Genomic DNA, 17,887 nt, shown 5'->3' on the forward strand with positions numbered 1-17,887 from the left:
AAAAAGGGTTTAGACCAATTCCAGGTTCTACTTTGTCTAACCCTTTTTCGGCTCAAAATGACCCGGAAATTTGTAATTTTTGACCTCTAAAAGACTCACTTTTGACCCAGATTCTGGGTCAATCTGACCCTTTTTTAAAATTATTATTATTTATTTTTTTTAATGTAGAGGCTCTTTTTTTGTTTAGGGTCACAGTCTTTCTCTTGTTATTCTTGGCTTCAAATAAAGTTGAACCGGATCTGAGTTTGATGAATTTCGATTTGGTATATGCATCGGCAACTCCACTATAATGTTACATGAAATTATTTCAGTTTTGTAGGTTGTATTTGTTTTGACATTTTTACATTTTCAGATTTTATTAGAGATACTTCTGGGCTTATTCATTGTAAAAAGAAGTTGAAAAAGGGGTGAGGGTGACACAGCTATCTGAAGACGATTCCATGGCCTCTTCATTTGTTTTCTTCCCGAGAGAGATGCTTTGATTTCAACCCGATCCCCGCGTTAACCCGCGTACAAACAAGCACACTGGGACCATCACACGGCCACGCGGCTCTATTCATCCTCGTTCAAACAAAACTTCATTAAAAAAGGTGCAGGCTAGATTAATATCCATTCCCCGCTGACAGGATCTGACGTGTTGGTCTTCGTCTCTCCCTACACACCTATATTGTTCCTAGGTTTGCCTATAAACACAAAGCCCTTTTATGACCAAGATTTCAAGTTGGGTTTTCTTTCCGAGGCGTTGATCACACAGCGTGTTTTGTCGTCTTCCTCCGCCGTACGCCCGGGCTGTGGACATTGCGTCGAGCCCCGCTGATGATACGCCCACATCTCCAACACCGCGGAAAACAAAAACGAGGCAGGATGCCTCGTCGTATACACACCGTTTTCACAAAGAACAAGGCGGCGTGGTGTAGTTTGCCGAGCCGCTTTCAGCGGAGAATTCCTGTTAATTTTAGCACAGGAAGCTGTTTTGAAGCTGGCTGGCTGTGTGTGTACATGTACGGCTCTTGGGTTTGTTTTGAGCGGCCCGCGCGAGGCCTACCTCCCCGGTCCAGCCTCTGATGACCCGGCTTGCTACACCGGGTTTCTCTCGGTAGGGGAAGTGTGAGCTGCGCGATCCGTGCTCGGCTGCTTCCGCCTGCGAACCGCCACAGTCAATGAGCCGCTTGTTTGGAGTGGTTTTTGTATCCACAATTCGTTCAATAGATGATGAAAATTGGCTCTTGTGTTTTCTTGTTCAGTCCCGCACTGTCGTGGCCAATTCGCCTTAAAGTCATTACATGTACATGGGAATGAGATTTTATTTATTTCACTTCTCCCTAGGCACCACAAATTGGTGTGCTAAAAGGTGTCCCACGAGTGACCCTTTACAACTTTCATCCTACAAATTCAACTGAATTCGTTAAAATTATCTCAAAGTGTATAAATGCCATATGGATACTAATGTATTGGTTTAGCAAGAAACTTGGCAGTTGGTAAAAACAAGTTGACTAAAAACCCTCATCTTTCAACACATGGGTTGCAAGAAACACTGCCATTGACCCTAACCCTAGGCCCTTTTGGCTAGGAACTATCCTCAGTCCTTCAAAATCCTTCAATTGCTACCATGTAACAATTGGATTTGGCCTCAATCTTCCAAAATCATCTGGCATTTCTTGCATTTGTTCAGTGGAGGGGTGACCATTGCCTCAATCCTTCAAAATCCTCCAACAATCACTGTTAATAGGTTGAGGCAGTGCCAATGACATTCAGAAGCAGTGCGGATGACAGCAAGCATGGTGCAGGGCTCAATTATGCATGACCGAACAAAAACAATTTTGGGAACAGCCTATAAACTCGAACCAATGCTTCCTCCAAAATCAACCAACACTTATGTTTGCCATTCAGACGCAATCCCCTAAAATCTTCCTAAGCCCGGAGGATTTTGGAGGATTGAGAAGGGTTAGCGTTAATTGAGGTCATTTCTGATACATGTTTTATAAGATTTCTTGAACATTAAAAAAAAAAATGTGATTTGCGTGCTTGCCATACAAACAAATAAGAAGTGTTTTCATTGGGGCATAACCGTTTTCATATCACAAATGCCTCTGTACAAAAAAATAAATGTTGCCGCACCATCGCATCACACTGGCACTAAATTCACAAAAACCAAATATATTAAATCTGCCTATCCCCGCTAAAACATATTTTCGTAGCGTTCAGATTTAACAAATGATTCAAGCCTGCAAATTCTAGATACGTACACAGTTCCCTTTAATGAAGCCTACGGGGTTGGTAAACAAACGGGCCAAATGAAAGTAGGGGGGAAATATGCAAACACAAGTATCGATCGGGAAAATCCAGGTTTTTTGGGGGTGAATCTAAATTTAATCTGCTTTGCGCCTAGTTTAACGCTGCAGTTTTGTGCTAATATTAATTCTACCAATATATACGGCTGGCGTGTATTCACCTGTATCGCGGTATACAAATTACACACACGCGCATGGACCATCCCGTCCGATACGTTTCCGTAGTAGCTCAACAACCAAATAAAATGCTTTAATTAACAAGTTTTCCCTCCTTTTTATTCTTGAAATTGAAATTTAAGACACGGAGTTGTTTTCCTTCGTAGCTGTCATGAAGTGCGAGTTCTTTGTGTCGCTGTTTATATTCCTATTCTATGTTACCAAAGTAAAGGCTTTATTCTTCGCAATATTACCACAATTTGGGTTGTAAACAGTGCGCTATTAACTACTAATAGCAAACTAAAGCAACAACACTAAAGCTGCTCGACTGTTTATTTTAATGCCACAGTTGACCCATTTCTTTACTGTTATTTCTGTGTGAATTTAGCATCCGATCACGGAATGTGTACGTTTGTGCCACGTGACTAGCAAATATTTAACAAACCGACAGCCATAACAAATACACACAAAGAACATTTGGCAGTGAACCAACATCAGAAATACTAACGTACTCTAAATTTGTTAACCAAGTTTTCAACGTTGAACTAAAGAATTTGACAGGAGTGGGGTGGGGTTTGAACCTGCGACCTCCGGATCGGCGTTCCGGTGCTCTACCAACTGAGCCATCCTGCCCTATGTTGGTGGTTCCCCATTTTGTCAGTGTCTTTGTTCAAGGGGCGCTAGTCAGAAGCCATAAACCTGTATATCCTATGTAGCCAGGGATCACGCCCAACGGATGCTAGCAACATTAGCAATGCTGCAGACCCAGGAATTTCTGAAATGTTCTTAAAATGATGCTTATTTTCATTTTTTTCACATGTTTTCCAGGACTTGGGGACTCGTGGGGCAGTCGGATTCCACCCTCCCCCGTGGACAGTATGGCGAAGGAGCTGGGAGCTCATCTATTACAGGTAGGACAAAAATATACAATGATTTCATAAAATGAAACAATTATCAAACAAGAGTATTTCTTATACCGGGATATGTCTTTTCATGCATCTGGTCTGCACAATGGGCCAGATTGCGGGGTAATCCCTATACGATAGCACTGCTCAGATCACATGTGACCGTTGGGGAGTCAGTCAGTCAGTCAGTCAGTCAGCATCGAGGACCCTAGGCTAGCCCTCTGGGATCGGCAAACAACATCTGATTTTGACAGGGACGATTCGTCATTGTCTTGGAGCTCACTGTCATCACCAATGCGAAAACCCACTATGCTGAATCATTGTCCTTTCTCCCTCCCAGACTCTGGATGGCTTCATCTTCGTGGTTTCTCCCGACGGAAAAATCATCTACATCTCCGAGACGGCGTCAGTGCATCTCGGGCTCTCACAGGTAAGATTCCCTCAACAAAAGACCCAGCAATCCACCTTAGAATCGATACTGCTCACTTCGAGATCGCAGTTTGCAAAACCGAATACTCGCTTTTGGGAAGCCAGACGTTAGCCCATTCATCAGAATGATGAATGGCCTTCGCGCTTCCCAGTAACATGGGATTAGACTGTATAGTTCCCCGCCTTTACAAATCCCCACCGCCGCTGGCAGACCGTACCCCATTCGCACCGGAGTATGCCTCCACAAAAGGAAAAGCGTGTCAAGTGGACTTCTTAGCCTAGAAAAAAAATCCACTTCTCTTTGTGACGATATTAGCAATCCACTTTTAAATGACCTTTGTATAAGACATCCACGTTGGACAGGGAAACAAGTGGGAAAATAGTTTGTCGTTGGTCCTTTTTTTTCAGACAAACACAAAAACGAGAGCCGCCCTATACACTGCAAGTCCGACTGACGTGAAGTCTGACCCAGTTTTGTCAAGAGCAGTGTGGGGCAGTTCTAGATCAAGGTTGCAGGCACAATGGGCGCTTGTCGGTGGTGTGTTGTTCACCAAGCCTGAATGGCTCGAAAGATAAAAAACAGGTTTACCTTTTGTGACGCTGTGAAAGCCATGGACTTTTATGCCAAACGAAAATGTGGACGGCTCGCAGGCCCATGTGTTTGCATACTCTGATGAAGTAGGCCTATATACATTGGTGTCGGTATTTCTTACCAAATAAAACCTGTACCATGTAATCATCTTTGGCATGTTGGCCTCGATTGTAGATGAAAGACGGTTTCGAAGACTTATTAATAAGCATAGAATCATAAATTTGGATGGCACCACAAGTTTAAACTGTCAGACTAAATGTTGTCATGATTTGTTTCTTTAACCCTAACTTCCTAGGGGGTGTGCAAAATCGTTTTGAAATTGGAGGATTCAGGACTGTTAGGGATGTGTCAGAACGCTGTATATATCTTTTTCAAGAACAAAAAGGTGGCGGGCCTATCTTTGGTCCGCTTAGAGGGCAGGGTTCTGTGCTTCGTGTTGAGAAGTCTGGAATTAAATATACTTTAGCTTCTGTGATATTTAACAATTTCCAGCAGGAAGCGGAGGCTTTGGTTGGCTAAACTTGCGGCGACATCCCTCAAATTTCAGAGCGGAAGACTCACAATTCCGTTTTTTTACTTCTGACCTGTGGCTTCATAGGCCTAGGCTACTTGTTAACGTTTTCGAAAGTTACTTTTTGACCTTATAATTGAACAGGACAACTTTTTTTAATCCGACTGAGGCAGAATATTAGTTGAGAAATAAAAGTAAGGACAATTGTTTTGATTGACTGATAGTATGTGTAATGCGATGTTTGTGAAGGGCCAGACCTCATACTTTGCCCTTCAGGAAAATAAAGGGCTATAAATCTTCTGTTCCTTCTCATCCATGCTATATCTAGCGTGGATAGCATGTGACTGTTATAAATTTGAGGGTAGCCTTGTTGCATCACAAGTCATCATAAAGTCCAGTCACATATTACAAGTCCAGTCACAAGTCCAGTCACAAGTCCAGTCACAAGTCCATCACCAGTCCAGTCACAAGTCCAGTCACAAGTCCATCACACGTCCAGTCACAAGTCCAGTCACAAGTCCAGTCACACGTCCAGTCACAAGTCCAGTCACAAGTCTATCACAAGTCCATCACAAGACCAGTCACAAGTCCAGTTTCAAGTCCAGTCACAAGTTCAGTCACAAGTCCAGTCACAAGTCCAGTCACAAGTCCAGTCACAAGTCCAGTCATAACTTCAGTCATAACTCCAATCAAAAGAAACAGTGGATGAACAATAACAAAGGAATGCCTTTGTCAAAGCTCATTGGTATAGCTTGTGAGTTGAATTGGGACTGGGGGACTATGTGATGGACTTGCATGCATGGACTTGCAGGGACTCGTGATGGACGCGACTACATCCCTGCTCGAGGGCCAGGCCTGACTGCTGGCTGCGAGTGTTGGTATTGGGAGCATTCAGTGGAATGCAGTCAAGGTAAACGACCAAATCCCATGCTTTAACTTGGTCATAAGGCAATGGATATAAGTCTATATGTGCTATCTACCGTAGATAGCATGGCTCGCGACTGTCAACTCTAGGTGCCTGCCGTGACTGCTAGCTTCCCAACGGTTGACTTTGTTCGGTCAAGCGTCTCAATCAGCCATCGGCTCTGCACTTTCACATCGCCCGGGCCATCCCACCGGTGCTTCCGTGTTGCACGCCAGCCAGATCCCTCCCAATAACCCCCAGCCCCTCGCTACCCTCCGAAGCCGGAAAACGCTTACACCATCGCAGGGCGGAGAGGTGATATTAGGGTTTAATGTAGCGTGGTGACAATCGCGGGCTGAATGTAGGTCAGGCCAGTGCTGAACGTAAATACTGCCCGTCGGCCGGCCCATATCTTCAGGGGGACATAGGTTGCCTCTTGTTGCGTCAACACCGTTCAGCGGTATATGTTATTCCTGTGGATTCCGTCCTTAATTTTGGAAAACCCCGAGCCGCCAATCATTTCAATCAATGCAAGCCTCGCTTTGACCGATACCCCCCGCGAACTCCTCACTATATCACCGGCTTCCCTACTGCGTATTTCACACAGCAGGTGAACCCAAGCGAGCTTGTTCTGGGAGGAGAAATTAGGTCAGAGTGACCGCCTGATTTGATAAACGCAAAATGTTATTGACGCCTCTCATAAATTAGAGCACAAATCGGCTTTCCCTCCGACACCGCGACGCGTGAACTGTCCGCCTATATTAGCTGGGGTATAACAATAACATTGCCGAGCAATAGTAATCCAATGGCTGCTGTGGTAGTGAAGTCACGAGAAAGGCTGCTAAATATATCGCTATAAACGGCTCAGTCTTGCAGGCGAATGTATTAAAGTAAATGACATCTATCATAAGCAAAAGGGGTCGATACAATACGTATCCTCGAAGCTGAAGGTTCACTAGTGCATGCACAGGGATCTTCACAACATTTTACATTAACCATTTCTCGCAAGTTCTTCAGTCTTTTACCCATTGGTAATAACAAGCCACAAACCATCTATTAATGTAACGGATAAATCGGAAATGTCTAATAGGCTTTTTTTTCACGAGTCGGCTAGATTACATTGAAAGCCAGGTAAAATCTGCAGTTTTGGAACTTTCAAATAGAAATGAAAGCAATGAAATAAAATAAAATTACAAACTAATAGTACAAGTCTGCTCTGATGAATAATGTAAAATATGTGATTAAACATAACCTTATGTTTTAAGCCACATTAACAAAAAATACAGTGAGGCTTGGAACGCATTAATAAACAGTCTGGCGCCAGCCCATTCAACAGTTTACCATTTATAAAATACAGCCAGGGAACACGATCAAAAATGGCTTCTTCGTGAATAAGGTCTATATTGCGTTCACAATTAGGCACAGGGATTTTTGGCCGCACAAACTGTCCCATAATACAGTGCAACATGCATCCTCACTGCAAATTTCCGGTTTGGTGACTACCCGTTATTGTCCCCCTACATTCTTCAGCAATGCTGTCATTTTCCAATTTGCATAAAGAAAGCAAAGGCAGGGGCCGAAGAGAGGGTCTTGGAATGGTCAGAGATTTCGCTGGCCCCAGACGGCCAGCCTAGTGTCCTCGTAGCACCAATCTCAGTCACTGACTGACTGTCTGACTGACTGAATGTCCATCACGTGTCACTTAGACTGGTGAAGAGAATCGGGCAGTGCTATCGTATAGGATTACCCGCCAATGAATGGTTAAATCCGGCCCATTAAGACCAGATGCATGAAAAGACTTCCAGTGAATCGCCACTCTGAATCAAATGAAAACAATTCTGTGCACTCTGAGCCCAGTCTTGGCTTGCTTCGTATCCTGTGTCCATTTCTGTTCCTCCAATTTTTCTTTCCTTGATCTGACCCCATCCACCGACAATCCACCAATGGCGCCAATGCTAGATGGAAGAATGACCCAAAATGCCAATCACTCACCCGCCAATGTAAAATGGTTGCCAATCTGGGTTAAGCCCGGCCAAATCCAATTGTAAGGCTCAACCCCTCACTACGCCAGTCGCTATCACAACCAATTTGTCATCGAGATATGAGTAACCAATCTCAGACTTGACTTCGGGGAGACGGGGGTGTTCCTGTTCCGTAGTATCCTTGTGGTGTGACCACAGGATACCAGGGAACGTGTAGTTGATATTTTTTGTAGCCATTTCCCAAAGCTCGGTTTCGACTTCAGCTGTGGCTGAGATCATTTCGAAACGGTCACCGATTGCATGGACAAAAAGCTTTCTTCCAAACTTAGGCACCACATTATTGATACCATGTTTTTGTTCGCAGAAGAACGTAGTTTTATTTAGCCAAAGGTTCTCGATTCTGCGACGCTCAAGCTAGGAGCTAAATCGGGGACGAGGCCCGGGTTTTGAAAATACCAAGTCCAAATCGCATGTTGAAAATGGCCTTTCATACACTACTAAAAAAATATCTTTTATTTTAATCCCACTCCTTGTGGAACTCTTTGATCCAACTCACGTGTCGTAGTACGTAGGTTCGAACCCTGGCGGGGAACATGGTGCTTGTGTTCTTAGGCAAGACACTTTACTACATTGCCTCTCTCTACCCATGGTATGTGGGTTCAAACCTGGCATGGAACATGGTGATTGTGTTCTTAGGCAAGACACTTTACTACATTGCCTCTCTCTACCCATGGTATGTGGGTTCAAACCTGGCATGGAACATGGTGCTTGCGTTCTTAGGCAAGACACTTTACTACATTGCCTCTCTCTACCCATGGTATGTGGGTTCAAACCCGGCATGGAACATGGTGATTGTGTTCTTAGGCAAGACACTTTACTACATTGCCTCTCTCTACCCATGGTATGTGGGTTCAAACCCGGCATGGAACATGGTGATTGTGTTCTTAGGCAAGACACTTTACTACATTGCCTCTCTCTACCCATGGTATGTGGGTTCAAACCCGGCATGGAACATGGTGATTGTGTTCTTAGGCAAGACACTTTACTACATTGCCTCTCTCTACCCATGGTATGTGGGTTCAAACCCGGCATGGAACATGGTGATTGTGTTCTTAGGCAAGGCACTTTACTACATTGCCTCTCTCTTCCCATGGTATGTGGGTTCAAACCCGGCATGGAACATGGTGCTTGTGTTCTTAGGCAAGACATTTTACTACATTGCCTCTCTCTACCCATGGTATGTTGGTTCAAACCCGGCATGGAACATGGTGATTGTGTTCTTAGGCAAGATACTTTACTACATCGCCTCTGTCCACCCAGGAGTATAAATGGGTACAATTGTGAAGGTAGAGACTAGAATGCACTGATCTCGAGCTGCTGCAAAAACTGGTCTCATGACCTGATGAACAGGGGTAATAATTGTGAAGTGCTTTGAGACTTTTGGTATAAAGTGCTATACATGTATAACACCACATTATTGTTATTATATTATCATTATATTATTATTTTTTAGGTTGAGCTAACAGGCAACAGCATCTACGAGTACATCCATCCAGCGGATCACGATGAAATGACCGCCCTGCTGACGGCCCATCAGCCCTACCACACCCATGTACTCTCAGGTAGCTAAGAAATCGCATGACATAATGACCCAACCTTACCTATAGCGGAGTAGGATCCTAGTGCCTAAATTATTTCGGTATGGTGTGCAAAATTTATCTATAAACGGGTACTTAAAATAGTTTCAAAGGATGCTTTTCGGATGTTAGATACTCAACTTTTCATTCAATATGTGACTCAGTCAAGTTGATATCTCGCTGTATGTGAACATTATGTGGATGAAAATACAGACTCCGGAAAACTCAGACTAACTTTATTGGATATGCTCACACTTTAGAGCAGACCAAACGACCGGTAATAACAAGGGCGCCATCTCTTGATAAAATACTAACAAGACTTTTGGATTCTTTCATTTTTTGTCTCGTAGATTATGAGATAGAGAGGCAGTTCTTTCTGCGGATGAAATGCGTGTTGGCCAAACGCAATGCCGGTCTAACGTCGGGCGGCTACAAGGTACAAAAAAACTTAATTGATGGTATATAATAATGATGACAAAAGAGGAGGAACTTAAGACTTCGTTGTGGACGCTAGAGGGCAGCAAACACGGTTTCCAACAGTGTGTCCTTTCTGAGATTCCTAAGTCTTCTTCATGAGCATTATATCTTTAGCAGTAGATACTGTTATTCCGTCTCAAAATGATCAAATGGTTAGCATTTATAAAAGGGTACTCGTTTGATATCTCTACTTCAATTGAAGAAAAAAGACGCTGAGAAAAAACTCCTCTTTTATTTGATTTAGCGTTAAACAACAACAAATGACATGAGCGAGATTTGAAACTGCTATCCCTAAAAAAAAAAACCACAGACGCTCTAGCAACCGAGCAATGTTGCTCTGTATTGATAATTTCGCAGTATATGTCAAATCTTCGACCATACGGTGGTATATAATTACAGCATATGTTGATCATCACATCTTTGACCAAATGGTCCTTTACTAATCATGATCTGTTGTGACCGAGCTCTTCGTGAATGCTTTCAGCTTAGGTCATGTATTGCGTGCACCTATACTTCACCTCTCATGTGCTTTTGGGTTACAGCGGCATGCGACTCTTAGGCCCATCTTTGTTCCTTATTTGTGTATCTATTTACTGTGAGATTCTTCCAGCATTGGACGACTTCCATTAAAAAAGGTCATCGTTCAAGAGACGCTAGCCTGGTTCCTAAAATGAAACTATATCCATTGTCATAGAACCACCTTTATTAACAAAATGTTACTGTCTCCCCGACTTAAGGTAATTCATTGCTACGGCTACCTGAAGATCAAGCAGTACTCCATGGACGTGGCCCCGTACGATGGATGCTACCAGAACGTCGGCCTGATCGCTGTGGGTCACTCCCTGCCGCCCAGCTCGCTCACGGAGGTCAAGATGTACAACAACATGTTCATGTTCAGGGCCAGTCTGGACATGAAGCTGATATTCCTGGACGGAAAGTGAGTCTTAGACCGATTCTGATTGAAGAGTTTGTTTAAATCGAGTCCACCACAAAGCAACTTGGCCCCTCTCAATTCGTATCCAGGAGGTCCTGACAAGTTGCGGGAAGAATCGTTCACATTTTCCGGAAGAAGCTCTGCATTTGTCCCGGACATGTTCCGGGAAAATTTTCATTAACAACTGCTTGACTCACTAATACTGATAACTTCACTGCGGGAAGATTGCGGGGAAGTTGTTCAGAATCCTGCAACTTATACCCGATATAATGTCCGCAACTTGTCTGAAACTCAGGCCCTTACAAGTCAATGGCAAGTAAGGTCACAGCCACAGGTAAAATGAACAATAACAAACACATGAATTCGTCATACGGTTCATCAAGTTGGTCTTTGTACTTGAAAGTGAATAATTTATGATTGACTTGCTAGCATAAATCTGTGAGATTTGCCGAGCTTCAGGGGGAAAGTCTTAAGGAGAATTTAGCCGTCACAGCTAATTTAAAATAAACAAGAACCGACTTTAACGAGCATTTATAAGTTCCCATGTCTATATATCAACCAATATATTAGTGTCTGTGTGTTACACTGAAGAAGATGTCGCAGTTTCAATTTCGTTACTTCAGGACTAATAAAAGAGAAAATAATATTAATAATGACATTTCGATTTAAGGATATACTCTCTTCAATGTAATGACAATTTGATCTGAAAACTATTTTGGGCCAGCTCGGTGCAACAGAAAACAAGTTACAAATACCATTTTCTATTCAGTACGGAAAATATACAATGAATGGAATCTCGTGGGAAGCTAAAACGATGACTGTCATTTTCAGCTTCGGTCATCTTAACAAATGTATTATCTAAAGTCCTGTGATTTGTCCCATTACTTGACAGAGTGGCGCAGTTGACCGGGTACGAGCCGCAGGACCTCATCGAGAAAACGCTGTACCAATTCCTTCACGCAACTGATATATTGCACATCCGCTATGCCCATCACACGTGTAAGTAGCCTACAGCCTCCATTGGTATACATCCCACCATTTCTCATCTTTTCTTTTTCGAATTTGTCTTCAGGTCGTGGTATCAAAATTTATTGCAAACTCGGAATCTTTAGTCTCCGTACCTCACAGCACGCAATGCCTATTATTTCCTGTACTGCCCAAAATAGTCCGCATTCGTTTTCTCGTTATTGATTGATCGGGAATGAATACAATTCAGTGTAGTACAGGTGGGGAGTGTAGCCTAGTGGTTAGGGTTCGTGACTTATGATCAGAGGGTCAGGGGTTCGAATCCAGCTGTGGCCATTTGTTGTGGCCTTGGGCAAGCTACTTCACCCCCACTTGCCTCTCTCCACCCAGGAGTGTAAATGGGTACCGGCATTAGCTGGGGAGTAACCTGCAATGGACCGGCATCCCATCCATGCGGAATAGAAATATTCTCAGTCGTTTCATGCCAAGGAAACTGGAGATAAACGCCGACCTGATGGACAATGCTGCTTCGTGACAGTCTTTCCTTTACTTACAGCTGCTAATGAGTTGAAGTACGTTTGTAATAAACAAAGTGTAGAGATTGTAGATTTAAATTTTGATGTCTATCTCTCCTACAGTGCTAGTGAAGGGTCAAGTGACGACCAAGTACTACCGGTTCCTGGCTAAGCATGGCGGCTGGGTTTGGATGCAGAGCTCGGCGACCATCGTGCACAACAGCAGGTCATCGCGCCCTCATTGTATCGTCAGTGTCAACACTGTCCTCAGGTGAGTGAAAGGGCCTCGGAGCTCTGCGCCATGCCTGACTATGGAGGGCGCCGATCTGTACCTGACTATTGAGGGCGCTAGTGTAGCAACCTGATTTAGACCGCATGTGTATTTTAGAAATTACCACGGGTAAGATTCGTGATTCTAAACAGTAAGGATGCAAGTCCTCGAAGAGTTCAAAACACACGTCAAGTTAAAGCTTGATTAACAATTTAAAACTCCATTCATTTTGTTGGACATAATGCAAAGGCTTTTGGATGATCCTATCGTTTTATATTTCCAAACCAAAACCCCCTCAAGAATGCCTGAAGCTAATCCTTGCACTTCATTGCAAGAGCGATTTCCGAATTGTTTTGTTTTCCCCTCCAAGTTCGCAGAAATACAACTTAAACAATTCTACCAAAAGATTGCGATCTCCTTATTTAGCCTTCAAGGCTTTGTCACCCATAAAACTCGCCCATCAATACTACAAGACACACTTCATAGTGATTAGTTTGGGTAAACCTACCGCCCATTTTATGGATATTTCGACAATGAAATTGCAAAATTAGGAAAAACGTTGCAGCGGGCAGCATGTCCACAGTCTACATGCTTTCAATTTATGACAAAACCCAGAACATTCATCAGCAAGTTGCTGTCCGAATCGAAGATGCTGCCTCTATTCAAATCGATCTCAATATATGTTTCTGAATTAGTACTTGTGATTTTTATCTCTATCTGCAAGCAAACGGTTGTCTGTTATGCGGGTGCGTCGCTAGCTTATGTCACCTCTGACAAAATATTAGAACATTTATTTCGCTAAAGGCTCAGATCTCCTGTTTCTGTGTTAATGAACGAATGATCCTCTCTCCTTTTTTAGTAACATCGAGGATAAGGATCTGATACTACAGCTGGACCAACTGCAAGCCAAGACGGAGTCAGCATACACCAGTCTGCAGGAGAAGACTCGACCTGCCAAAAGCCACCGGTCCAAATCTAAAAGCAAAGCCAAGTTCACGCCATACCAACTACCAACACAGCCGGTTATGTACGGAGAGGCCGCATCCAGTGCGGACTACACGCAAGCCAAGGCGTACGCGCAGTATGCAGCCGCAACCACGTGCGATGTACCCATGCCGGCGGCCCAGTACGCATCCGTGCCGTACCAGGAAGGCATCGAACGCTACAACGCTATGTACCCGCATGCAAGCTACACGGCCGGATACCAGCACAACATGTACGCAGACAGCCCGTACAACTACAGTAACTCCTTTGCGTATCCGACTGCGGAAGCGTACGCTCACTGTATGAACGAGCGTCTGCAAGGATACCGCGGACATTATGGTGACGATCGGTATTACGCAGCCTCCACAGATCCTCGGGGTTATTACCATCACTGGACGGCGTCAACGGACAGACAATTGTCGCAGAATCAAGGGTACCATACGGACGTGTCTGGTTCCAGTGCGAGTAAGAAAAGTTCTACGCATGTGCAATCTGAACACGAGAGGCTCCAGGAAGCCAATCCCGTGTCGTGTTGCAACGGGGCCGCCGTTGCCACCGAGAGCAGCCAATCGGAGCTGCTGTTACAGCAGTGTGGGCAGCAGGCGCCCAACGCGGCCTCGCCGTCCCAACCAGCAGGTGTGCCACAACAAGGGCGCCACCAACACGAACAGCTGCCGGAGTTGACCTCGTGTCAGCGTCAGTCCCCTTTGCTCACCAGGCGCAGTCCGTCCAACACCTCGGACATATCGCCCAGGAGGTACCACAACCGGCAAGGCATCAGGGAGACCCAGGACTCGGTGGAAACCAACGGCTTGCCTTCCTCGTCCAAGTTTGACAGCCTGGTGCAGGCCACTCAGAGACTGGTCAAGGACGAGCAGAGCAAAAAGCAGACACGGACAAAGACCTCGACCGCTGGCCAGCCGACGGAGGCGGCTTACGGTCAGCGAACCAGCCCCGCTGGTGGAACCGAGCACTCCTGCCGGCAGAGCAGCCCCGTACAAGCAGACACCTTACCGGCACGATCTACCACACGGACTCAACCCCATGCCCACGGCCTGGAAAACGCTGGGGAGATTGAAAGCAGACGATCTCGAGACTATCAAAATCATGTGGATACTCATCGCTCCTCGTACATGAGCACGTCCGAACATACGCCGGTCTACCCGATGAGCTTCTCGCGAACTGACCACTCGTCCGCCAATCGGAACAACATGACCGATCCGCAGGACCGGAGCTACGACAGTTCGCTTTATAGCACCACCAAGGAACATTCCACGTGCTACTTCAACGACGCTGCCAGCAGGGCCTACCTGGCCTTCACCGATGGGGGCGCTCTGTCCAGTTTACGGCGAGGTGGGAAGGAGCATGGCTTCATGCACACGAACAGTGCAATCTGTGACAGGGCAGCCATGGGGTGGTACAGCAGCGGCACGCACACGCACAAAGAACACATGACAAATGGCTATGCTTACTAGCAGCCTTGTTCAATAAAAGTCACGTGTGCTGCATCATGTGTTGGGCATGCGCACTTGCTCCACATCAAAGCCTATACATTTTCACACACTACACCTCATAGTTTCTCCCTCCATTTTCTCGTTCGATGGTTCCCATGTTAAATGTGCCAGCCTTTAGCCTGTCTCTGTGAAGTACGTTCAAAACCTCTGAAACTATGGAATCGCATTGTGTTTTGATGGCTTCACATTCACACGCTGGCTGTAACCATTACTAAACTTTCGAGAATCTATACTTCGAGCAGGTCTGACGTTGGATAATTTTACGGTTGATTACAGAATGTTGCTCAATAAACTACTAGTTCAAAACTTCATAGGCTAACTTTACTGTGGGACAGGTTTTGTCCGTTGTAGATGCTTACGTAAATGCTCATCTTTTGGGCAAACCACAATTTGAAATTACAAGCACTGAAATGGCGGGTTTACATTTAAGCACAACTTTAAGGTCAAAGGTCAGTTAACACCTATGATGAAGCAAAACCATGGATGAATCGGAGTTTAAATTTATAGCACATGTTGATCATGAATTTCGTTATCAGTACATGGGAATGTTTCGGTTGTTAACAGTTGTGCTGATACGGAGATAAACACTTAATAGTCATTTTCTCAATTTGTGGGTATTTGGTAATTACATTGTACTTCACTCACGAGTTATTTCATTGCGAGTATTCGAGTTGACAAATTCACTACTCGCCCAGGACTAGCTAACACTACTCCTTCCTTCTCCAAAATGTATTTAAGTACATTTAATGTAAACCTAATCGAAATCGAAAACGGGTGTATTGCGAGATTTCAATTTTGTTATGAGTAGCCTACAATGATCGTGTAAAATATAGGATTTTGCTTTCTCGGTATGTGTAACCATGTAAAAAAAGAAGGGCACGATGGGTCGGGGGTTTGACCTTTGCCACTGGTTCAAGAAATTTCGACTTCTCGCCTTTTGCTCACGATTGATAATGTGTGAAACGCAAACTTTGGTAGACGTAAATACAGCCGTCCACTCTTAATCAATGCATAAAACTGGAAGCTACTCGCTCTAGTTAGTCAATACAAACCAAATCCGGGCTTGAATTAAACATAAACTCACTTTGGCAAGTTTAATGATCGCCAGGGAAGAAAGAGCATAACGAGTTTGCAATCTACTGCTTGTCGTCGTAAGATCCACAAGACGTCCTGTTGGTAATGATGTAGGCCCACTTCCATTCATTCTATATAAGCAGCAATTATTGCTGAGCAAAACAAATAATGAACCAGTGAAGAGCATGTACTTGTAATGGCATAACGGTGTAGTGAGAAATAAGGACTCCATGAAATACAGACTCATTACTTGTTTTGCGCATGCCTAAGTGAAGATAATCGCGACAGTGACATGTGTGCGGGTTAGAGTCCATAAGGTGAATGAGACCAGATTTCATAGGAGCAATATTGTATATGACACCAGCTGGTAACTTTTGCTGAGCAAACTGTTTCTGCGCATGAGAAGAATTATCTGTGCTTTTCTCCATGAAATTGGCCAATGATTGTACGACTTTCCGTGACGTTATTCTTAATGGCGGCTGCTCAGTAGAGTTTCCCACTTTTGTCTCAACTCAGACCTAAAATCTCTCACGGTGGATTTAGCGTCTGAGAACAGCCCATGCGTCGTTGGCCCATTTGAACTGTGACATATTTCAAAATGTCTACACAATAGGACGCTGTATTTGAGAAATAGACCAATCAGACTAAAGGAAAGAACGGCGTCGTCAAGGCGCATAACAATCAATAAAATAAAGAGTCGCTGCATTTTCTGACAGCGTTTCATGTCTTCATATGCACATATGCACAGGTTGCCAGTCTAGGCGACACTTGAACTTCTTAAGACACGATCTGTAGCTGAAATCGTGACAAAAAGAAATGGCGCCCTCTAGGTTCCAAAATTCACGCTATAAATAGATAGTTACCGTTGAGGAGAATCTTAGTGATTTGTTGTTTTTTTGTTACTTTTGATTAATTTATTATCTTCTTCACTAATTGGTTTCTCTTGCCACTTGTACTTATAAATTCTTGTTCAATGTAACTTATACATAATTGTGTCAGTTTTATCTAAAAATACAGACTATTGAGATTATAGATAGAATCAAGGTGGAATAAAATATTTTGAAAGTACTCGACGGAAGGAGTTTGCGTTTCAAATTCTTAAGTCATATTTGTGTTCGGAGTTTCAAACAGTTCATCCCTTATTCCTTCAAGGGGCGGGGTTAAGCGGGGGGGGGCAGGGACATTTTAAGAATGTCCAATGAGAAAATAAAACATATCAGAAACCTGCGCCTTCAGACTCCAGTAGTATCCGTCTAAGATATTTAAATGTGTACATAGATTATTTGAAGGTTTCATGACAAGTGTTTACAGGTAGTGCAAGGGTAAGTGTTTACTAAGACTTTGAGATGTAGTGCAAGTAAACATCTAAGAGTGTCGACCGAGACAAACAAGTTGGAGCATTGGGAAGGAAATCGCTGCTATATACTCTGTCGGACACAGTCGCGAGGTTTTTTTCAATCTATAGTACTTTTCTTCTTCTTCTTCATTGTCGTGTTAATGCTATATGGATCTGTGCTGGTAATATGCTGATAGGCACAGTAACGGAGTTCTGAACAAACAGCAGATATACGATTGAACAGCGGTTGCCCGATTTGCTCTCCGAAAACAACATGGACGCAAGTGTTGATGGGCTTCTGTATAGTTCTTATAAGAACTGACCGCAAATTTAGGGTCAATTCCATGCAGCTACTTATCACATAATTGCCAAAAGAAAGGCCAGAGCGCAGACAAATTTGCCTAGTCTA

At 44.0% G+C, this 17,887-nt stretch overlaps 1 protein-coding gene across 1 annotated transcript; it reads left to right on the plus strand.

Moving 5' to 3' along the window:
• Nucleotides 1-3,273: 3,273 nt before the first annotated feature.
• On the plus strand, nucleotides 3,274-17,215 carry LOC119730817 (single-minded homolog 1-A-like). Its single transcript, XM_038203851.1, has 8 exons — nucleotides 3,274-3,358; nucleotides 3,693-3,782; nucleotides 9,284-9,392; nucleotides 9,758-9,843; nucleotides 10,622-10,821; nucleotides 11,711-11,817; nucleotides 12,423-12,570; nucleotides 13,430-17,215. Exons 1-8 carry the CDS (start codon nucleotides 3,326-3,328, stop codon nucleotides 15,027-15,029), a joined length of 2,373 nt encoding a protein of 790 aa, XP_038059779.1. The 5' UTR covers nucleotides 3,274-3,325; the 3' UTR covers nucleotides 15,030-17,215.
• Nucleotides 17,216-17,887: the final 672 nt, after the last annotated feature.

The sequence above is a fragment of the Patiria miniata genome, unplaced genomic scaffold (assembly GCF_015706575.1).
Source record: "Patiria miniata isolate m_02_andy unplaced genomic scaffold, ASM1570657v1 HiC_scaffold_22, whole genome shotgun sequence".
Classification (NCBI taxonomy): Eukaryota; Metazoa; Echinodermata; class Asteroidea; order Valvatida; family Asterinidae; genus Patiria; species Patiria miniata.